Source organism: Neltuma alba, unplaced genomic scaffold (genome assembly GCF_004799145.2).
Source record: "Neltuma alba isolate B1F8T4 unplaced genomic scaffold, ASM479914v2 tig00010388_pilon, whole genome shotgun sequence".
Lineage (NCBI taxonomy): Eukaryota > Viridiplantae > Streptophyta > Magnoliopsida > Fabales > Fabaceae > Neltuma > Neltuma alba.
This window is the reverse complement of record NW_021635291.1, coordinates 234,612-252,834: the sequence shown is the minus strand read 5'-3', so window position 1 is coordinate 252,834 and position 18,223 is coordinate 234,612. Positions and strand designations below refer to the sequence as shown.

General features: G+C 36.0%; 1 protein-coding gene across 2 annotated transcripts; it reads right to left on the bottom strand.

Annotated features, from left to right (window-relative positions):
• Window positions 1–210: 210 nt before the first annotated feature.
• LOC114756348 (DENN domain and WD repeat-containing protein SCD1-like) lies at window positions 211–17,720 on the bottom strand. Of its 2 annotated transcripts, none has more exons than XM_028945284.1 (31): window positions 17,218–17,720; window positions 16,920–17,013; window positions 15,140–15,341; window positions 14,785–14,926; window positions 14,599–14,699; window positions 13,435–13,498; window positions 13,119–13,232; window positions 11,823–12,043; window positions 10,350–10,404; window positions 10,170–10,253; window positions 9,875–10,070; window positions 9,653–9,782; window positions 9,025–9,067; window positions 8,882–8,926; window positions 8,175–8,250; window positions 7,961–8,034; window positions 7,814–7,864; window positions 6,937–7,094; window positions 6,353–6,400; window positions 5,535–5,592; window positions 5,328–5,411; window positions 4,562–4,808; window positions 3,768–3,967; window positions 3,608–3,672; window positions 3,368–3,491; window positions 3,055–3,236; window positions 2,660–2,731; window positions 2,397–2,557; window positions 2,205–2,246; window positions 1,045–1,253; window positions 211–602 (listed from the first exon to the last, which is right to left on the bottom strand). In XM_028945284.1, the coding sequence occupies exons 1-31, from the start codon at window positions 17,389–17,391 to the stop codon at window positions 507–509; spliced, it is 3,612 nt and encodes a 1,203-aa protein (XP_028801117.1). In that variant the 5' UTR covers window positions 17,392–17,720; the 3' UTR covers window positions 211–506. The 2 variants fall into 2 exon arrangements, with proteins under 2 accessions (XP_028801117.1, XP_028801119.1); XM_028945286.1 differs by having other exon boundaries at window positions 3,768–3,964.
• Window positions 17,721–18,223: the final 503 nt, after the last annotated feature.

The following is an 18,223-nucleotide window of genomic DNA, read 5'->3' as shown; positions in this document are numbered from 1 at the left end:
TTTTCAAGGGAAAATGTGTAGTTGCTGATTACACTTTTGGCCAAAAGTTTCAGAACATTCGGCTAGAAGTCCTCAGGACTTTCATTGTTTTACTTATTGACTGTTTGGAGTGTCCTGGCCTTTTGATGTACAATGATTTGTATAACCATTATTATTAGTTTAACAGAGATAACCACCTATCAGTTTTGATTTCAATGACGCAATGTCGCATAGCGCAAAGTAGCTTGCAATCAACTCTGGCAAAAATTTACCTACTGTAATAACAGTATTTGTTCGTTCCTTGTATGTACATTTAGGATGTATCAAACTCTACACATAACAAACAATTTAACTGTTGGCAGAGGGATGACATTAACCAAAATTGCATTCTTGGTTTTAACTCGTCATACATATTATATACGTATAGGGAATAAACAAGAATATTGTAGCCTGTAGGCTATCGCCGTCACGAATTAGCTTCTCTTTCAAGTGTCACACATGAAAATTCACGGGGATATCAGTCAGGATCAGATGTTGATGGTGGCATCCCAAAGCCTTAAAATTCCATTACGACCGCCGCTGCATATCCTTTTCCTCTCCAGGTCAGAACTCATACATCTTACCTGTATATATCATAGTAGGGGCCGTTGTCAATCCAGGAAAACAACCATCGATCAATTTATTCATCTCTAGAGACATTGAATTTCGTTATTGTAAAGTTTACGCCAATGATAAAGGAACTGAGGACCGTAAATCAGAATTACAAATATTTTGCTGACATATGTAGCACCTTTCAGAGGCAATGATAAGCATTCTCTTTAGGCGACTTGCCCAATTAAAATATCACAGGTTTACGAAAGCAAGTAAATTGACAATTAATGGCAACAATAACAGTTGCAAGTACGTCTGAGATATTCAAAGAATTTGCGCATGAAATATACTAAGGCCTCGTTTGTAGTTTACAAACGAGGCCTTATAATTAGGACCGGAGGTAATATAATAAATAAGGAAATAAATAAATAAACAAATAAGTTCAGAAAGAAAGAAGCAAGAGACAATGCCTACCATAGCAACTGTTTTTTGTGGTGTTCTGTAAAGCTGCCAACCACCCATCTTGGAACCAGCACCAGAAAAGCCACCAAGTCTTTCCTGAGGACGATGGAAGAGAGACATAGAATTATCTGCAGCTCCAATTCCTAGCCAGTGTTCCCCAGCATTGATAGACATTATGGCAGCATTGTGAATTGTTACATTTTTTACACACTTAATACCTCCTGCACATGCAAAGTGCAACATCACCAAGGGGTACCGGTTGCCTTTCTTAAAAAAATTGCATGTACATTACACACTATTTTCAATTAAAATTAATCATTACTATTAATAAATATAAGTTAGCTAGCTCAATATCTTTATACGATATGGTGGTAAGATCAGGCCATAAAGGCGGATTAAAAATGCCATGACAATGATATATTGAATATTTAGTTTCATAAATAACTGCAGGGTAGCATTAGTCACCAAATGAATCTTTGAGCAGGTGATTGAGCACAAACACTAAATACTTTGCAGTTCAGTATGCTACCGAACAGATAGTACCTAAGAAACCAATGAAATAACAAGTCCACCTACTCATTACAAAAAGTGTCCTTCTGTTGATTACTGGGATTGCTAATATGCTAATTGTGCAACATTCGAACATTTAAGTTTTGCGTGTGTCCAACAAAAGTGCACATCACATTTCACGTATGGCTACGAGTTTTTGAAGCGTCATGCTTAATAAAATATCATTGCAACTGGAGACTGAGACATGCTCGCGGATTTTAGACAAATTATGGGAAATCACCCCCCGCCCCAAATGTCCTTTTCTATGATATTCCCTAACTAAACAACATCTTTCAATTAATGAACTTCATTAAGGGTAATTTTTAAATGCTAAAAGCATTAACTAATTTTATTTGAATTCCTTAATCTACGTAAAATTGTTAATAGGTCTATAATAAGAACCAGAGAGAGTAATTCTAAATATTTTTCTTTTTAAATAGCCCTAGCATTGCGGGGAGCAAAGTATTCTCCTGAATAATGATGATGCTTACATAAAAAATCTTGCAAAAATGACATCTTAAATGAAATACAACCGTACATGGCATGCAAATTAAACAGAAAGTAAATATCAAGAACGCAAAATAGCTGAACAAGAAACAACATGAGATGGCCAAAGCTCTTACCCTCATCATTTTCCCAGAATCTTACAAGGCCATCGGTTGACCCTGTAAACGAACATTTTAACCGTTTAATTAGGACCTGAGATATAAGCACAGAACAAGAAACTTCTCTCACCTAAAATTCTCCCCAAAACCATCCCCATCCCCCAGAAAAAGATCAAACAATAGCATGGGCAAGAGTCTGAGATCGCAGACCTGTTATAATTCCTTTGTCCAGAGGAGAATACTCAACACACAATATTGGCCCCGCATGGCATGCTAGAACAGCATCACATGTTCCTCGGGAAACAGACCATATTCTTGCTGTCCAATCATCACTACCAGTAATTAAAGTATCACCGGACATCCTTATGGACCTGCATTTTTAATATAGGATCAGACCTTCACCTTTATAAATTTATAAAAATTTACAGTGGGAAATGAGTTATAAGTATAAAATCTATGTTCTCTTTGTTTACCGTATCCATTGTGTATGTCCTAAGAGCTTATGCATCTGCCTACCCGCACGGATATCCCATATGTTAGCAATCCTGTGATGCAAGCGAGAAATTAGATCATATACAACAAATCAATGACAAAAATACCGGAATCATTGTGGAAATTCCCAAAATAAATTAGCATTAATGTATTTTATTTATTTCCTTTTTCTATTTCTCCTTATTAATGTGTAAATATTCAAGATAGACTTATATTGTTTCTTCCGAGTTTCTCACCGAGACAAGTACTCTGATTCAGTGTAAATAGATTATATATTGTAAACAACATGGATCAATAATAAAACAAGATTTTTGGACCTCCCTACTCAGAATCATACATAAAAACCAGCATCTAATATTGAATTTTATAAACATACGCATCTCTTCCAGCAGCAACCAGGACTCCTGCATTGTCATCATATTCCATGCATAGGACGGCACTAGAGCAACGACCAACTGTTGCAACACAAGTATCAGTTCTAACATCCCACATCTTCACAGTGCCATCATGTGATGCACTTAGAACACGCTCTCCTGAGAGCATGCGTACACAGCTGACCTACAAAGTTGGCTGTCCAAAATTAGTTTCAATGTCCAAACCATATGTTTCATGACTCATTTACAAAATTGTCACTCTACATTGTTATTATAGAACACAGCCCAGAAATCTTTGAAAAGTAGTTAATATACCTGCGCATCATGGCCTTTAAGCTCCTCTAGAAGCTGAGTTGTTTGCTTGTCCCACACTAAAACAGAGTGATCATCAGATCCTGAAACTACTTTCCCCCTGTCTGAACTTATGGCCCGAATAGTCCTGCATTTAATGTTGAGCTTGTCGCATATGAGGGTTCATAGAGTAAAGTGTAAAAAGGAAAAAAAAATTCACAAACAAGGAGGACATGCATGCATATGCAGAGGGGGAGGGGCGACCTTGTGTGTCCTTTTAAAGTTGCCCTGAGTTCAGAACCTCGAAGACTAGGATCCCAGATCTTGACCTGCATTAGTGTTTAAGCAAAACAAACACCAATGAATTTTGATTATTAGAAGGGTTAATTCATCTTATTAAAAGAAAACAGAAATTGGCACTTACTGAACAGTCAGTGCTTCCACTGATGAAAAAGCCAGCATCTTCACGATCACCCACCAAATCCCATACCTCTCGCTTGGTAACACAATGAAGAGCAGTAATGGCCCCATTATGACCCCTAAGCAAGCGAACGTTGGTTTGAAGCTTCTTCTGCCCAGTAGTTGATAGATCTTGTTTGCGAGAAGTCTCATTCTCATTTGCTGCTAAACACGTAAAATACTTATTCAGTCACATTGCTAATGCTACTTAAGGATCAAGACAAAATAATCATACTAGAAAATAATGCGTCCAGTGCCACAAGCCCTTTAGTCACAAGCTTGAGATGTTAGCTGAATCCCAACCAATAGCTTCATTACTACCACTAAAATGCCTTCTTGCACAAGGGCCCTTTCATTCCAAAGAATTAATAACATAAATTATGCTGAACATTTTAGTACAATTTTGGAGCTGTGGAGAAATTTTAGTACAATTTTGGAGCTGTGGAGAAATTTTAGTACAATTTTGGAGCTGTGGAGAAACCTAAATAAATAAAACTCCTAGTGGTTCAAGAGTTTATCTACAGTCTTAAAGAATGTAATTATCTAGGAGTGTTAGTTATCCCTTATCATTATCAACAGCGGTTTATCTTGTAGTTAATCTCCATCTTCGGTGTGATATAAATACACAAGGAGCTGCCACAGTGACATGAGTGTCAGTGCAAGCCCTCATACACCATATTTTGTCCAAAAATCTTAAGCTGTTATTCAAAGGCCCGTGAATAATTTTGTCCCTAACGTAATGGTATCAAAAGGAAGTACCCCCATCTGAAGTCCATCTACGAACACGGCTGAATGAGCTAGATCTCGATGTTGTCTCACGGCTGAACATGCTTTGCACCCAGCTTCTTCCAGTTGCCTCAGCAGGTTGCTGGTGCTCATCTTTTGCATCTTTTGTATGCGGGGATGGCAATGTAAGGGATGCCAAAGACTGTGTTTTCATAGAGGTGATTCCCCAATAACCATTACGTAGTTGCTGGATGTGTGACAAGAACCCTCTAAGTTTTATCTGAAACAATCATACAAGAAATATTTCAGCATATTTCACAAACTGAGCCAAAGTTTCATCAACAAAACATTAAAACGAATGGACTAGCTAATACAAATAAACAATATCATCTCAAAAAATGAAACAGAACACACACACACAGAGAGCTGAAAGGAGGAAGATCAAGGGGTAAAAAAAAAGTCATGGAGACTCCATAGCAAGGAGTAAATAAGAAGATAAAGTCAAAAGCCATTAAGATAATGACCAATTAAAAACAAGGTTGGGCAATGTTAAGCTCAAAGTTGTTCCCACTTCCCAGCTTCAGAAGAGTGTTGAGATTCAACTCCGATCTCATTCATGACTTGAAATCCAAATTTGATTTTCTTTATGGTCTAATTAAGCACAGGTTTTATGTGAAGTATGTAGCTTACTTTTGAAAAAAAGTCAGACATGTAATTTCCTTTTTCTATCTTGATTTTATGTATGATAAACTATAACCTTAAAATAGAACCATGCTTTGAAACACAGAATCTAACTTACAAACTGCTTAGACCCAACATTGTTTCTCTCAGCTATTGTTTCAATCATGTACCAAGCATCATTGTCAGGGAGTCCTAGTCCAACCTGTATCATTGTTAGAAAATCAGAGTTTAAGTATTTCTCAACTAAAAAGTGAAACCAGCTTACCTTTGGTGAATTTTCGAACGATAACAAGAAAATCTAGGCAAATTAAAAGAAAAACAATACCATATGCGATGCCACTACAATAAGCTGAGCTGTCACAAGAGACGAATAGTTGGCTGACCTGGCAAAAGATGGCGAACTCATAAACAATGGTCTTTTCACAGAATAACACACCACATCTGATTCCATATACCTTAAACCAGGAAACTCAAATGTTTGGGTAAGTATTTGAGAAGAAAAAATAAACACGTACTCATCTCCAATTTAAGTACCAGTGAACTTTTAATCAATGATTGACAAGGAATCTATGTAATGGGAAAAGTCAATAGTCTTTACCTTATTGAAGGGTACTGGATCAGGAAAATGGAAGACAAAGATGAATAAAAGGTGTAGTTAATATATAAAAACTGCTGGCATTTTTTTATTTGATTAGTATATTTCTCATTCTTAAATCATGTCACGAGAAGATATTATCTTTGAATCAACAGAATGCACAAAATCTATTCCATTTCTTTATTACCTAGATATGAACAAGTACAACCAATATCATAGCTTCTCTGTTGCTCAGGGTAAACTAATACCATTTTTTAGGCAGAAAGGATAAACAAGAACCTTAGGTATGTATCTTTGAGAGTTTTTCCAGCAAATAAATATACATCATTAAGCTATAAGCATTCTCATAAGCCAATACATGTACTCATAAGAGGGGATACATAAAAACTGTTGATACTTAAAAAGAAGAAAATTTCATTAGGCATTTACAAGAGAAAGAAATAAGGCAGAGGAAGAACATCCTTAGATAAGGGGAAACAAAAGACAGCAATAGAAAAGTCAAATGAAAAATCAAATACAAGAATTTAGAAGATTTATGAAACCCTTACTTGTTTGAAGATTGCTCCATTAAATAGTCAAAATACCCTTCCCAAAACCTGCATGGCAATCACATGAATTATGTTAACAACACTAACTTCCTATGATCGGAATCCTCATATACGTAATAGACTTTCAAAGATTAAGTACATCAAAAATGAAATAATGCGGACTTCTACAATATTAAAATTTATAAGTAACTCAATCCAGGGTTTTTGTTGGCCAAGAAAAAAAATTCTGCGTTTTCAGCTTCCATATAAGACAGAATGACAATTCACAGAGCACAACAGTTAATGGGAACCAAGACTTGGATATGCTCTTCATATTCCAGATAGATTTGAGAACCCTTGTCAAGACATAAGTAGCAGAAAGAACTTCATGTCTGATGACAATCTGCCAAAACGTATTCCTCAATTCACCATATGGTGATGCTTTATCTTCTATGAGTTAATATGAATAAATTCCAAAATTACTTGTATTATCAGAAGCACAGCTTCTGCAAAACACAGGTTTGATACAGTATCTGAAACTTATCTCATTTTGCATTAACTCCTGATGATTAAACCATGAATAAATAGTAACACGTAATACATACCGTAACTCCTCCCAAATAGACAGAGAAATAAGATGGCGCTGGACATAATCTGCCACATTATTTATGTCTTTCTTGTACATATCAGAAGAAACTTCAAGAGCATCTCTAATAGTCAACAAGTCATTTCGGGAGGTTGCACGATTGATAGCAGTTTTAAGCTGGAAATACAAATAAATTTAAGAAATAAAACAAGTGAATTATGACAAAGCTTCCCCATTAGAAGTTAAAAAATGCACCATGCTATCTTTAAAGTTTTTTTTTCTTAATTAGCATTTCTTGTCATTTTGCAATGATTAATCTATTGGCAAAATCACAATTACAATATCTTCAGAAATGCAAAATATTTTTTAATCACCAAAGGACCAAATGTGCATTTAAGTGTCATTGCGACACTTTGAAATCTGGCTCCATTTGTAGGTGAAGTTCTGCTGTTGACTTCAACAAAATCACAAGGTCAGCCATTTAGGGTTTATTGCTTGCACAGTAGTTTTCAAAAGTCAAACATGAAAACTTAGCTCCAAAAAAAGAAAAAAGCCAAAGACGAAAACGGAGTCTCATGATTCATGCCAGTAGCAAATTGTATTATGGCCAAGGAAAAGCAAAATGAGATCATTAAATATACTTAATATATTATAATACTACAATAGCAAAATGGTGAACTTCTTTGCAGAGGGGGGAGTAGGGCAGGGATTGGATATCTTAATGATGGGAGAAATGTCACCAGAGTTGACGTAGGAAACTCAGGACAACTTGGATGCATATAAGATAGCTAAAAGGCAAATCCACAATTCAAATGTATAATAATTCCTAAATATTTCTTTTCAGCATTGCATATATGAAGAACACAAAACAAACAAGAGGCGTGGGATCTGTTTACCAATTCCTTTACAGCAACAAATTGTTCTTCAGTTAGCTGACAGTGCCAACCCTGAAAGGATAGCCAGCGTGACTTTGATTGTTGAGAGAGAGAGAAACAAATCAATTAATTGGCGATTAGCATAAGTATATTATAAAGGCTACTAACTGAATGTATATGCTCCCTTATACATTCAACAAAGCCACTACCACCAATGCCCTCAGCATCAGATTCAATCAAGGCTGCAGAAAATCAATGAACAATTACTCATTTATTTGAAAAGTCTAGGAGCTGCTGAATTGACATTTGTGTACGTGAAGGGTACAAGATATAATGACCTTGAATAATAGCAAGAAAGTTGAAATCTAGCATAAAGTCGTACCTAGTATTGTTCCATATTCAAAGGATGAAAGAGGATCATCAGTTGGTCCCAGTTTAAGAAGACGTAGCCACAAGCCCTGTTTTGCAGAAAAATAAATATTGCAAAAAAGAATAGAAAATATGAAAAAATAATGTTACAACAATTTCAACAATAAGTCAACATTAATTGCTCAAAATGGACGAAAAGCAATTAACCGACTCATATTACATCATCCACTGAAAAACAGTCAAAGAACGACACTACTGCTAGTTTAACAGAAACTTCACTGTTGTTAGATGTTGGGGAGAGAAGCACTAGGATCAGGGATCACTTTGCATACATTGCAACCTCAACAAGAACAATGAAAGATTGAGGAATTAGTTGATGAGGGGAAGGTTTTCATCTTTGACATCATTTACCAAGTGCAAGTAATCATCATTGTGTATTCGTGTAGGACATGGATGGAGATGCCATAGAGTAAGAGCTGACCCTAGGATCAAGAGATTACAAGCCCAACATTCAAGATTTCATTTTTCATATTGTCCTTCCTAGAATAAATACAAATAAAAGTACCTAAAAATTTCTGAAATTCCACTGAGCATGTTAGTTATGTGACTGCAAGGCCAGAAATAAGCTAAGCAAGTATGGATAAAAGCATACAGTTGAAGATGTGATTGTCACTGATACACACGCATTGAGGAGTGCATGTAAAAAGAACAAGAAGTTACCTGCAACTTAACCTTAATATCCAACACCATGCGCTCTCTTTCTGCCTGAAACCATTAACATGTTTATGTTAGGGACCACTTCAACCTGCCTTACATTAACACGATAGAAACATTAGTATAACAATCCAGAAAATGTTACTTACAGCTCTCTCTAGAGGAGTAAGGCCATCTGCTATAGAGTCCTTACTGCAAAATACAGAAGGGAAACCATGAGAGAGAGAAAAAGAAGAAAAAGTGATAGCTCATAACCTTTATGATCCGAACAAACCAAATTGAATCAAACAGATCCCCACAGGATATAATTGAGCTTTTATTATTCAAAGAAATTTATTCTCCATATGTCCAGTCTTTCTCTATCAACAATGTAATTAGATAGTAATTACATAAAACATATTAAATTTAGGACATTTTCAACAGCAAATCTTGTTAACTCATTCACCTAGGGCAAAATGGCTTCAGGATAGGCGGACACCTACAAAATACGATGAAAGGTAAAGTGCCTTCATTTAGGGGAAAGAAAACTAATCGATGGTAAGATGAGTACTCTCCCACCATTCATTAATAGAAGTGTGATAGGTTGACTTCTGATTAAAAGCTTTACAATTATAATTATTCTCATTTGTATGCAAACATCTTGCCCAGAAGGAATGGCTTCCAAGACAAAAAGAATTGTTTTAGAGTGACTGATTCAGAGGACACATTCAGGACAATTTTCCAGGTTGACACCAACAAAAAATGCATGTTAAACTTTTCCGGCAATACTTGCATTACCTTGGGGTTTGTCTTCCAGAATACTCAAAGGCGTTACTAGCTGCTGCAAGAATCTGCTTCCTCTTTTCTTCTTGCTCATCAGTTCTGATGTTTGAGGGAAACCTATCATAAGTATATTTGGCACCAGATCCTGAACAACCGAGGAAAAGTTATAATTAAATATTAACTCATCCAGAATGCATTGCAGTTGCCGGAAAATTTGGCTAGAAAACTTTCATTCACCTGATAATCCAACGTCAGAATCTGATATAGTAATAATCTCAGGCTCTACAGAAGATGATGGAAGAATTGACATAGGATTTTGGCCCCTTCCAATTGCATCTTGTAGCTTATCAAGCAGATTATTGTTGTTTTCATCAGAACCTACACCTCTCTCCAAATAGTCCAAGAAACCATGAGAATCTAAGAATTCAGCAATCTGTGAAAACCAAGAGAGCAAAAATAATGAGTATTTTCCATTGTTATTCAGCATCCCTTTTTATCGGTGAATATAATGCATATGAAGACATAAAATTACCATGGGCTCTGGGGGATGATTAGTAGATCGAGAACGCTTTTTCAAAAAAGCTTGAGTATTAAAAATATGGGTTGCACTGTTTTCCTGATACCAAGAAGATATATCCAGAGATCATGACAAGTTGATATATATAAAAGGTTAAAAGCCAAGTTTACAGAATCAGGAATAGAAAATTCATACTATGAAATTGCGATAACCACTTAGAAGCGTTGCAAAGAACTTCAGGAATATTAACCTGCACATGAGACACACTAATGATAACACATCACATTATAGCTTGTATAGCCATACGCATTTATATAATATAACTGGATTAAACCAATGTCTGGTTTGCTACTTTGCTTCATATGAGTAGGATGCTCAGTGGCAAAGTAACTCATCCCCCTCATATTTGTTATTTTCCTTTTAATAAAAAAAATCATACAAGTGAAAAACATGCTGCTTCGAGGATGAGCTTAATCTAAGGATTGGCAACAGGAAATCTTACAGATAGCACAAGCCAGTCATCAGATAAACAACTAATATTGCAAAAGCTTTATCACTTTTTACAAAGGCCAGGAGAATACTGGTTAGTAAAGCCTCAAATTCTTCTTTAGATATCCCATTCTTTGTTTGAAGTCTCGTATTACCATCGTTTTTATCTTAAAAAGAGGATATTGACATTGAGCCCACGCAATTACTCAAGTCTATACTGCAGTCCTATAACGCTCAAAACAGTTAAGGAATGAAATTTGCATCAGAGTAAGGCATTTTAAAGGGGAAAAAAAATTAACCTGAGGAAAATAAACTTAAGAGGAAAGAACACAAGCACAGAAATAATATAAATGGGACTTAAAATGAGCAGAACTCTAATTGTTCTGAATAGCACTTGGGTTTCCAGTCCAGCTGTACGAGACTTCCATTTTAAATTTAGGAATTTATGATTAGAAGCAAGTTTTACTTATTTAGGGATCTGCTACAAGACTCTATTTAATTTGGGACCCAATAAGGATTTCTTATCTTCGTGAAACTTAGATTCACATGATACTCTTGGTCGTCATTGTTGAGAACAGGTTTTGATATTGTATTTATTGTGTGAGTTTGCATATGATTAGGGCTGACTAGACCATAAGTAGGTAGATAGGATTGCATTTATGCGTTATCAATTCCTTGTCTTGTACATATGATTACAAATAAGATAGCCCCGTTCTCTCAAATCCTCTCTTATTTTTCAATTTATCAGTAAGGCAAGGATTACCCAGGGCTCTATAAGTATCACTCCAACAATTAATTTTTATATCACTCAAAAAGAAAATCCCCACACTTATATCTGTAAATAATAAGGCAATATCTCAATCTACAAAGACAAAAGCACTACCAAGTGCTAACTCCACAGTCTAGATAATAGGAGCAGAATCAGATATGCAGCATAATTGCCTGTTGCAATAGAATTACACAGAAGAAAATTTCCCAAATGAAAACAATAAATCATATCATGGTTCTTAACCAAAAGGGGGGAAGAAAGCCAAATTAACCTCTGGAACAGTATATTTCTCTTCATCTTAAATTTTATGCGAAGCGTCTGAAGGGAGAGTTGTTTTTAAAGATTTCAAGTTACACCAAGAAAGCAGCAAGAACATTATGCAAGTCATGTAGCTGGTATTCAAGCATTACCTTAGCTGAAGGTCATGATCCTCTCCCCATTGCTTGCTTCCAAACTTAGGGTAATGCTCAGATGCACCAAATATTCCAGCCTTCATCTCATCAATTCCAACTACATTGGGATATAATAACTTTGAAATCTCACCACGTAAAAATGTAAACTCTGGCTCAGGAATAGGCGGAATTTCCTCTGTTGTAGTGATACGATTATACTCAAGGTCCACAACTACCACCTACAGGAGGTCACAATATGATCTGAATTCAACAGAGGTTCTTCACATGCATACCAACATCAGACAACAAAATCGAACAATGAACTAGTAATGCTGCCTACCAACACCTTATTCATGATCAGCTAATATGAACATAAAACACAGTTTATCAACCAAATAAAGACAGTGTAAGCTAAATGATCGATGCACGACAGACAAATGCAACTATTTCGTTTACTTGATTTTGTTTTTAGGAAGCCTCAGTGTTCATTTGTAGCTATTACTTTGTCCAAAACTTAGGCACCAACTCAAGTGCTGAGCAACTAAAGCCACAAATGCAGTAGCTTAAAAGTAATGATGCTCCCCTTATCTTATCATTTGAAATAAGATAAAAAAAAAATGTTCTGTATTTCACTAACCTCCTTTAGACTGTAGATTAATGTTTTATCCCCTTTTTCGTACTCACGGAGTATAGCCAATTCCCAGTATCATCAATGTATGAAATGACCAGTCAATAGAATATAGTGGCCAAGGGAAGGGCATTAAGTTTGAAAAAAGGTTATGATAAACTATAACTTCCAATATGGCAATGTCTCATTCAAATATTTTATAGAGAAATTAAGATGAGTGGAAAACTTGAGAGAAAAATAAGAGAACACGCGACCTATTTACCACAAAAGTTCTTGCAATGGTAAGTACATTCTGTACAGAGCCCTAAACCTAAAATCATACCAGGCCCATGACTACTAATAATACACATAGCTTTGCTTTGGTAGCACAAGAAGAAACTCCTCTCCTCAACACAACCAAATAGCAATCGACTCAAAGGTGCACCAAACTGAAGACCACGAACTAGCTACATAAAACCTGCATATGTTGACCATACCACCAAGAAGAATTCCCAAACTACTGCTTTTAGGCTGTTGGTTCCAATTAGCAGACTAGTTGTATACCAAGTATAATTGAGCGCATCAAAAGATGTAAAGGCTGCGATTCATTTGAGGTGTTACTTTTACAACGTATTAAGAATTACGGTCAACAAGTGATAACATCTATTATGAAAAGCATAGCTGCAAGATGTAAAGGAACGACTTACACCATCCATTGCCAGTGCAGAGGTATCCACACCTGAGTGGAGGCCCATCATATATGGAGTCGGAGCATCAATATAGTCTACTCCACTGAAAAATAGCAATGGAATGTATACATGCTAGAGCAAAACAAAGAAACAGAATTAGATGAAGGTCAGCAAAAGAAATCAGCAAGGCAATTTCTCATCAACTATCATACACAAACAAATTCGTCATTACAATTTAGAGGTAACATATGAAGTAATGCCGGCCAATAAATGCCAGTAGCACAGAATAAAGGGAGAAACTCATTATAAGTTAAATACAGTAAAGAAACCCCACCTGCCATCGAAAAGGATAAAGTAAGTGACAAATGGCCTCTGATACAAGAGTCAGTAATGAATACCTGCCAGTATATCATATAGATAAACGTCATATAATTTACAGAATAAATGAAACACAAAGTTTGGGTGACAAGCTAACAAACAATTAAGATGAGATTAATAATATGGGAAAAAATTAACAGAATAAAATAACTCAAATCTCACGTGCATAAAATTAAGTCTGTAGTTAAATTCACAAAAAGCAAGTGAGAGATAAGCAGTTGATTAAAAATTACGAAATTTATAATGTGCAAAAGAATAGTAAGCATTTCTCAGTGACTTCTGTACATGTGAACCAACATTCCTAAGTTTGAATGAGGGAAGCAATAGCTAAACACACTATAGAAAGAATGAGGGATTACCCTAAATTAAATGGTCATTGGGAAACAAATTTGTTATGCAATGCAAATTTCGATGCCATGTTGATGCAAAACCTGAACCAGGCTGTACACCAAACCAAAGCTCAGAGACGGACCACCATTAAGATGATCCTGAAGGACTCCATGCCATTTACAAGTGTCCCCAATAACAGTGAATACTATTTATGAATAGAAGTGATTTTGACATTGACCAACCATGTTGGTCATACCACAACAGCTTACAATGAAATTAGCGAAGAAGTATTAAGGCAGCGGATGAAGCAATCAAATCACGGGACTTTAGTCAAAATATCACAACATCAACAACCATGGGATACAAATCAGGATGTTCTAGATGAACACTAATAATACTACTATTAATGCAGAAAGGTAAAGAAACAGAACTATTCTCCTTCTTTCACGAGGTTTCTACTTTCATTTCTTAAAATTAATGTGTCATCAACACATCATATTCTATCACGCATGGAGTAAGCGCCATTGAAATATATAAAATAAATAACATTAAATATGGTTGGCTTCAAATAGTCAGTTCAGATCTGCTTGAAACTCCATAGTACTTAGACTTTTGGATAAAATCCATGGTAACAGAGATGGCAGTGTAGGAAACAGAGCACTGTAATTGAAGAAGTCAACATTGAGTTATTGACCCCGAATGTGATATCCATCTTGCCAAACAGAAACATATCTTTATTTTGATAAAATATATTGACCAGAAAGCATTTCAATGGTCTTCAGAAATGTACTTGTTTGCTCGAAGCAAAATCCTCCTCTCAAGCAATACTGCAGTAAAAAGTCTCATTAAGTTGTCAACATCCAAGCACTGCAGCAGAGGCTGAAATGATATCTGCTATCCAAAAATGGAGAATCGTCAAATAATAGACAGAAGCAAGCAGTTAATAATTTTTTAAAAAGAAAAATGCATGCCATACATCAGCATGGGGGAGCCCATCATTTGGTGGAGCCTCCACAGAAAGCAGACAGTTCTCAATAGCAAACAGGACTCGCTCTTTTCCAGGAGTTGGCAAAGGTACATTTGACACCACATGTGCTATAACATCCCATAACGGCTTGCTGATATAGAGCAGGGAACATTAGATGCTCTAGAAACAAATACTATAGACATGCAAACAAGGATGAAAACAAGGATAAAACACTTTAGTAAAGAATACACAAAAATATGATGAGTTATGATCTCAACATCTGGATTCATAGCGAGACTAGCACTTTTTTTTTTTTTTTTGGGTATGAGAAACTAGCATGTTTTTGCCACTGGAGAATACTTACCTACTTCCATTTGGAGAAAAGCACAGCGCAAATACCTCCTCTAGCGTACTCCTAAGTACATGGAAACTTGGTGAGCGTGAGACTAAGCAAATGCACTTATCAGCAAAAGAATTTGCTGGTATCCGGTAAGCATCTGCTATATCCTCACAGACTGGATCCCGAAAGGAGATGCAACTAACATATATTTTTGAACCATCACCCTCTGCATCAAACTTTATATATTAATATAGCCCACATCCCAAGGTAACAATTATGCAAGCAAACAAAACTTGCAACATCAAAGTGAAATCAACTAAAAAATCTGCAGAAAACTGGAGAAGTCATCATGACAAAATGTAAACGGAAGTATAAATGCAATATGCATGCTAGATCTGCCTTAAGAAATAAATGTAATATGTTGATATGAATAGATGATCTACTTTAAGATAACAATGTACAACTAAAAAACAGAGTAACTTAGTTTACTGACAGCATACAAAGTAGAATGTGCCAAATATCGTACTAACTAATATTTTGCAAATATGTCAAACAAGAGTAGAGTTCATGATTACATTCTAAGGCAGATGCAATGAAGCAGTTCAACTAGGTAAGAAGAATGTGATAGCAAATCAAAAAATCTTGATACCTCTCAACCTAATCAGTAATCAGGTTTTTGAATTAAACAACTGAAGAAGATGGGAAAAAAACAGAGGACGAGATTCAAGATATTAAAAAAAGGGGGGGGATAAGCTATCTTTCTAAAATCGGTACACATGGCATGCAGAACTTGCTTCAATAAGGTGGTCATGATGCTGGAGAGGGCAGCCACTAAAATTTTCATTTTACCGCATCTACCCAAGATAATCAAAATTAAATAAAAAATGCTATTCTATTTGCTTAACTTGATAAACAAGGTTGAATTTGGGATTAATATTCGTTGACAATTATCACTAGCTATTATGAATTGTTACAATAACATATAAGTCTGAAGAAATAGGCATATTCATAGAAAAAAATAGATCCGAATTCTATAGCTCAGATTAAAGATACGGTCTCATGTTTGGACAGCAGATCATAAACGTATGTTGAAGTCAGCAACTAAAGGAACCGCAAGCAGGTTAATGGATTTCCAAATGAAGCAATAAAATGGCCGACCAGATCTCCTTAAACTTCAATTGCCATTAGAACTGAAATGGAATTAGACAGGAATAGGAGGAATGCTCCAGAATTGGGATTATATGACTTGTTCAAGTCCTGTTCTTTGATTACACAGCTTCAACAGTGCCCCTCACACATCTTTTATGAAAGAAATTACTTGTATTTGAATATATGATAGCAAGAGATCGAAACTTCTTTTCTCCTGGATTCCTCACACCCAAGGGATGCTTCTCTATATAGTCCTAGCTTGAGTAGTTTATCCACGGGCATCTTTCATATAAAGTTTAATTATTCAAACATTACTCCTTTGGAGGCATGATGCAACGATCATCACAAAACAAGAAACTATCCGGCTGTTTGTTGCCGTATGGAAGCAATGCAACATCTCCCATACAGAAATGCACTTAGTTTTACTACTGCTAAGGAGCCTCTCAACTAATTCCACATTTCTTAGTGTAAGAATGGTGAGATATATGTGAAATTTCCAATCACTTAGTAGTGATTCATTATTACTAGAACTGTGAGGTTCAGAGCACACGATATAAGAAGGCTAACCATCAAAACAGGGAGTTCTAACACACCGTCGAGAAACCAATGGTTTAATTTCGAAAAACGAAGAGAAAATGCTTGTAAATAAATGTACCGGTCAAAACAATCGGATAGCTCCTCGGAAATGTCGAGGGGTCATCGGAATCAAACCCCGAAGAATAAAACTCTACACCAGCTGGCAAAACACACTGCAAGAAAGTATTACTCAAATCAGATCAACTTGAAACTGGAAGATAATTCAGAAATGAACTCTTAAATTTCCTGAATGTAACGAACATACACGCTTCCGAAATTGTAATAAAAAAAAAACACTTTTCAGTTGGAAAAGGGAAAAAAAGAAAAAAGAAAGCAGATGAGGGTGCAGTGTCCGAGCTTTCTGTTGAAGAGCTTACAGTGGGAAGCTGAGGAGGTGGAGGAGGGCAGAGAGAGTGATTAGGCGGAGGGTACTGATCGAGAAGAGAAGGGAGATACATATATCCGGTACCATGGAACCCTTTGCTTCCCTCAAGAGTTCGAATTTCGGGGCCGATCCCACACACCACAAAATACTCGAAGACTGGGGCCATTTCAAAGAGTTATCAATGGCGATTGAATAATGCAATCTCCACTCCCCCTTTCCCTCTCTAAAACAGGGAGAGAAGGGGGCGAACTTAGAAGACTCCCAGATCTGGTTCCCTTTGTTTCTCCAGTTGACGAATGTGACGATGAATGCGTCTCCCGAGTTTTCAGATTTCAACTTCGATTTGTATCATTTTTTCTTTTTTTGGGAAGTAGCAAGGGAGTTCAATCAGTTAAGCTTGTCATACAAGAATACTATAAAAGCAATCGCCTCTGTTATGGAATAAGGAAGAAGCGAAAGAGATCAATTAGCCATTGTTCAGACTCGACTCGACCATCCGTAAATCTCCAGTTATACTTTTCGCTGTTTCTCGTTTGGCTTCATTAAAAGTGTGCCACGCTTCCACCGGACGGGAAGTCGGTGTTCTGCGTTGCATGTCATTGGGATTTAATCTCAGTTAAAATTTTATTATTTTGTTATTTTTATTTTATACACATTACACAATAACACAATAAATAAATACAAATTATTCTAAGAACGATTGGTACTGCCAAAAGATCTTCACAACATGGGAGTATTCATTTTTGCATAAATATTAATGTAATGTTTATTTTATTTTATTTCAATGTTACGTAATATTGATACTCTCTTAAAATTGATTCAATGGTAAGAGCCATTCTCATGCTGTGAGGAAGTTCGCAGGGATCAGGACTTGAACTCAACTCGAATAATGAGAAAAATTGTCAGAGACGATTCTCCATTTTTTGGGGACGTTAATGTCGTAAAGATTTTGATTAACTAAAATGAAAGGGTAACATACAAGCAAAGCAGTCGCGATG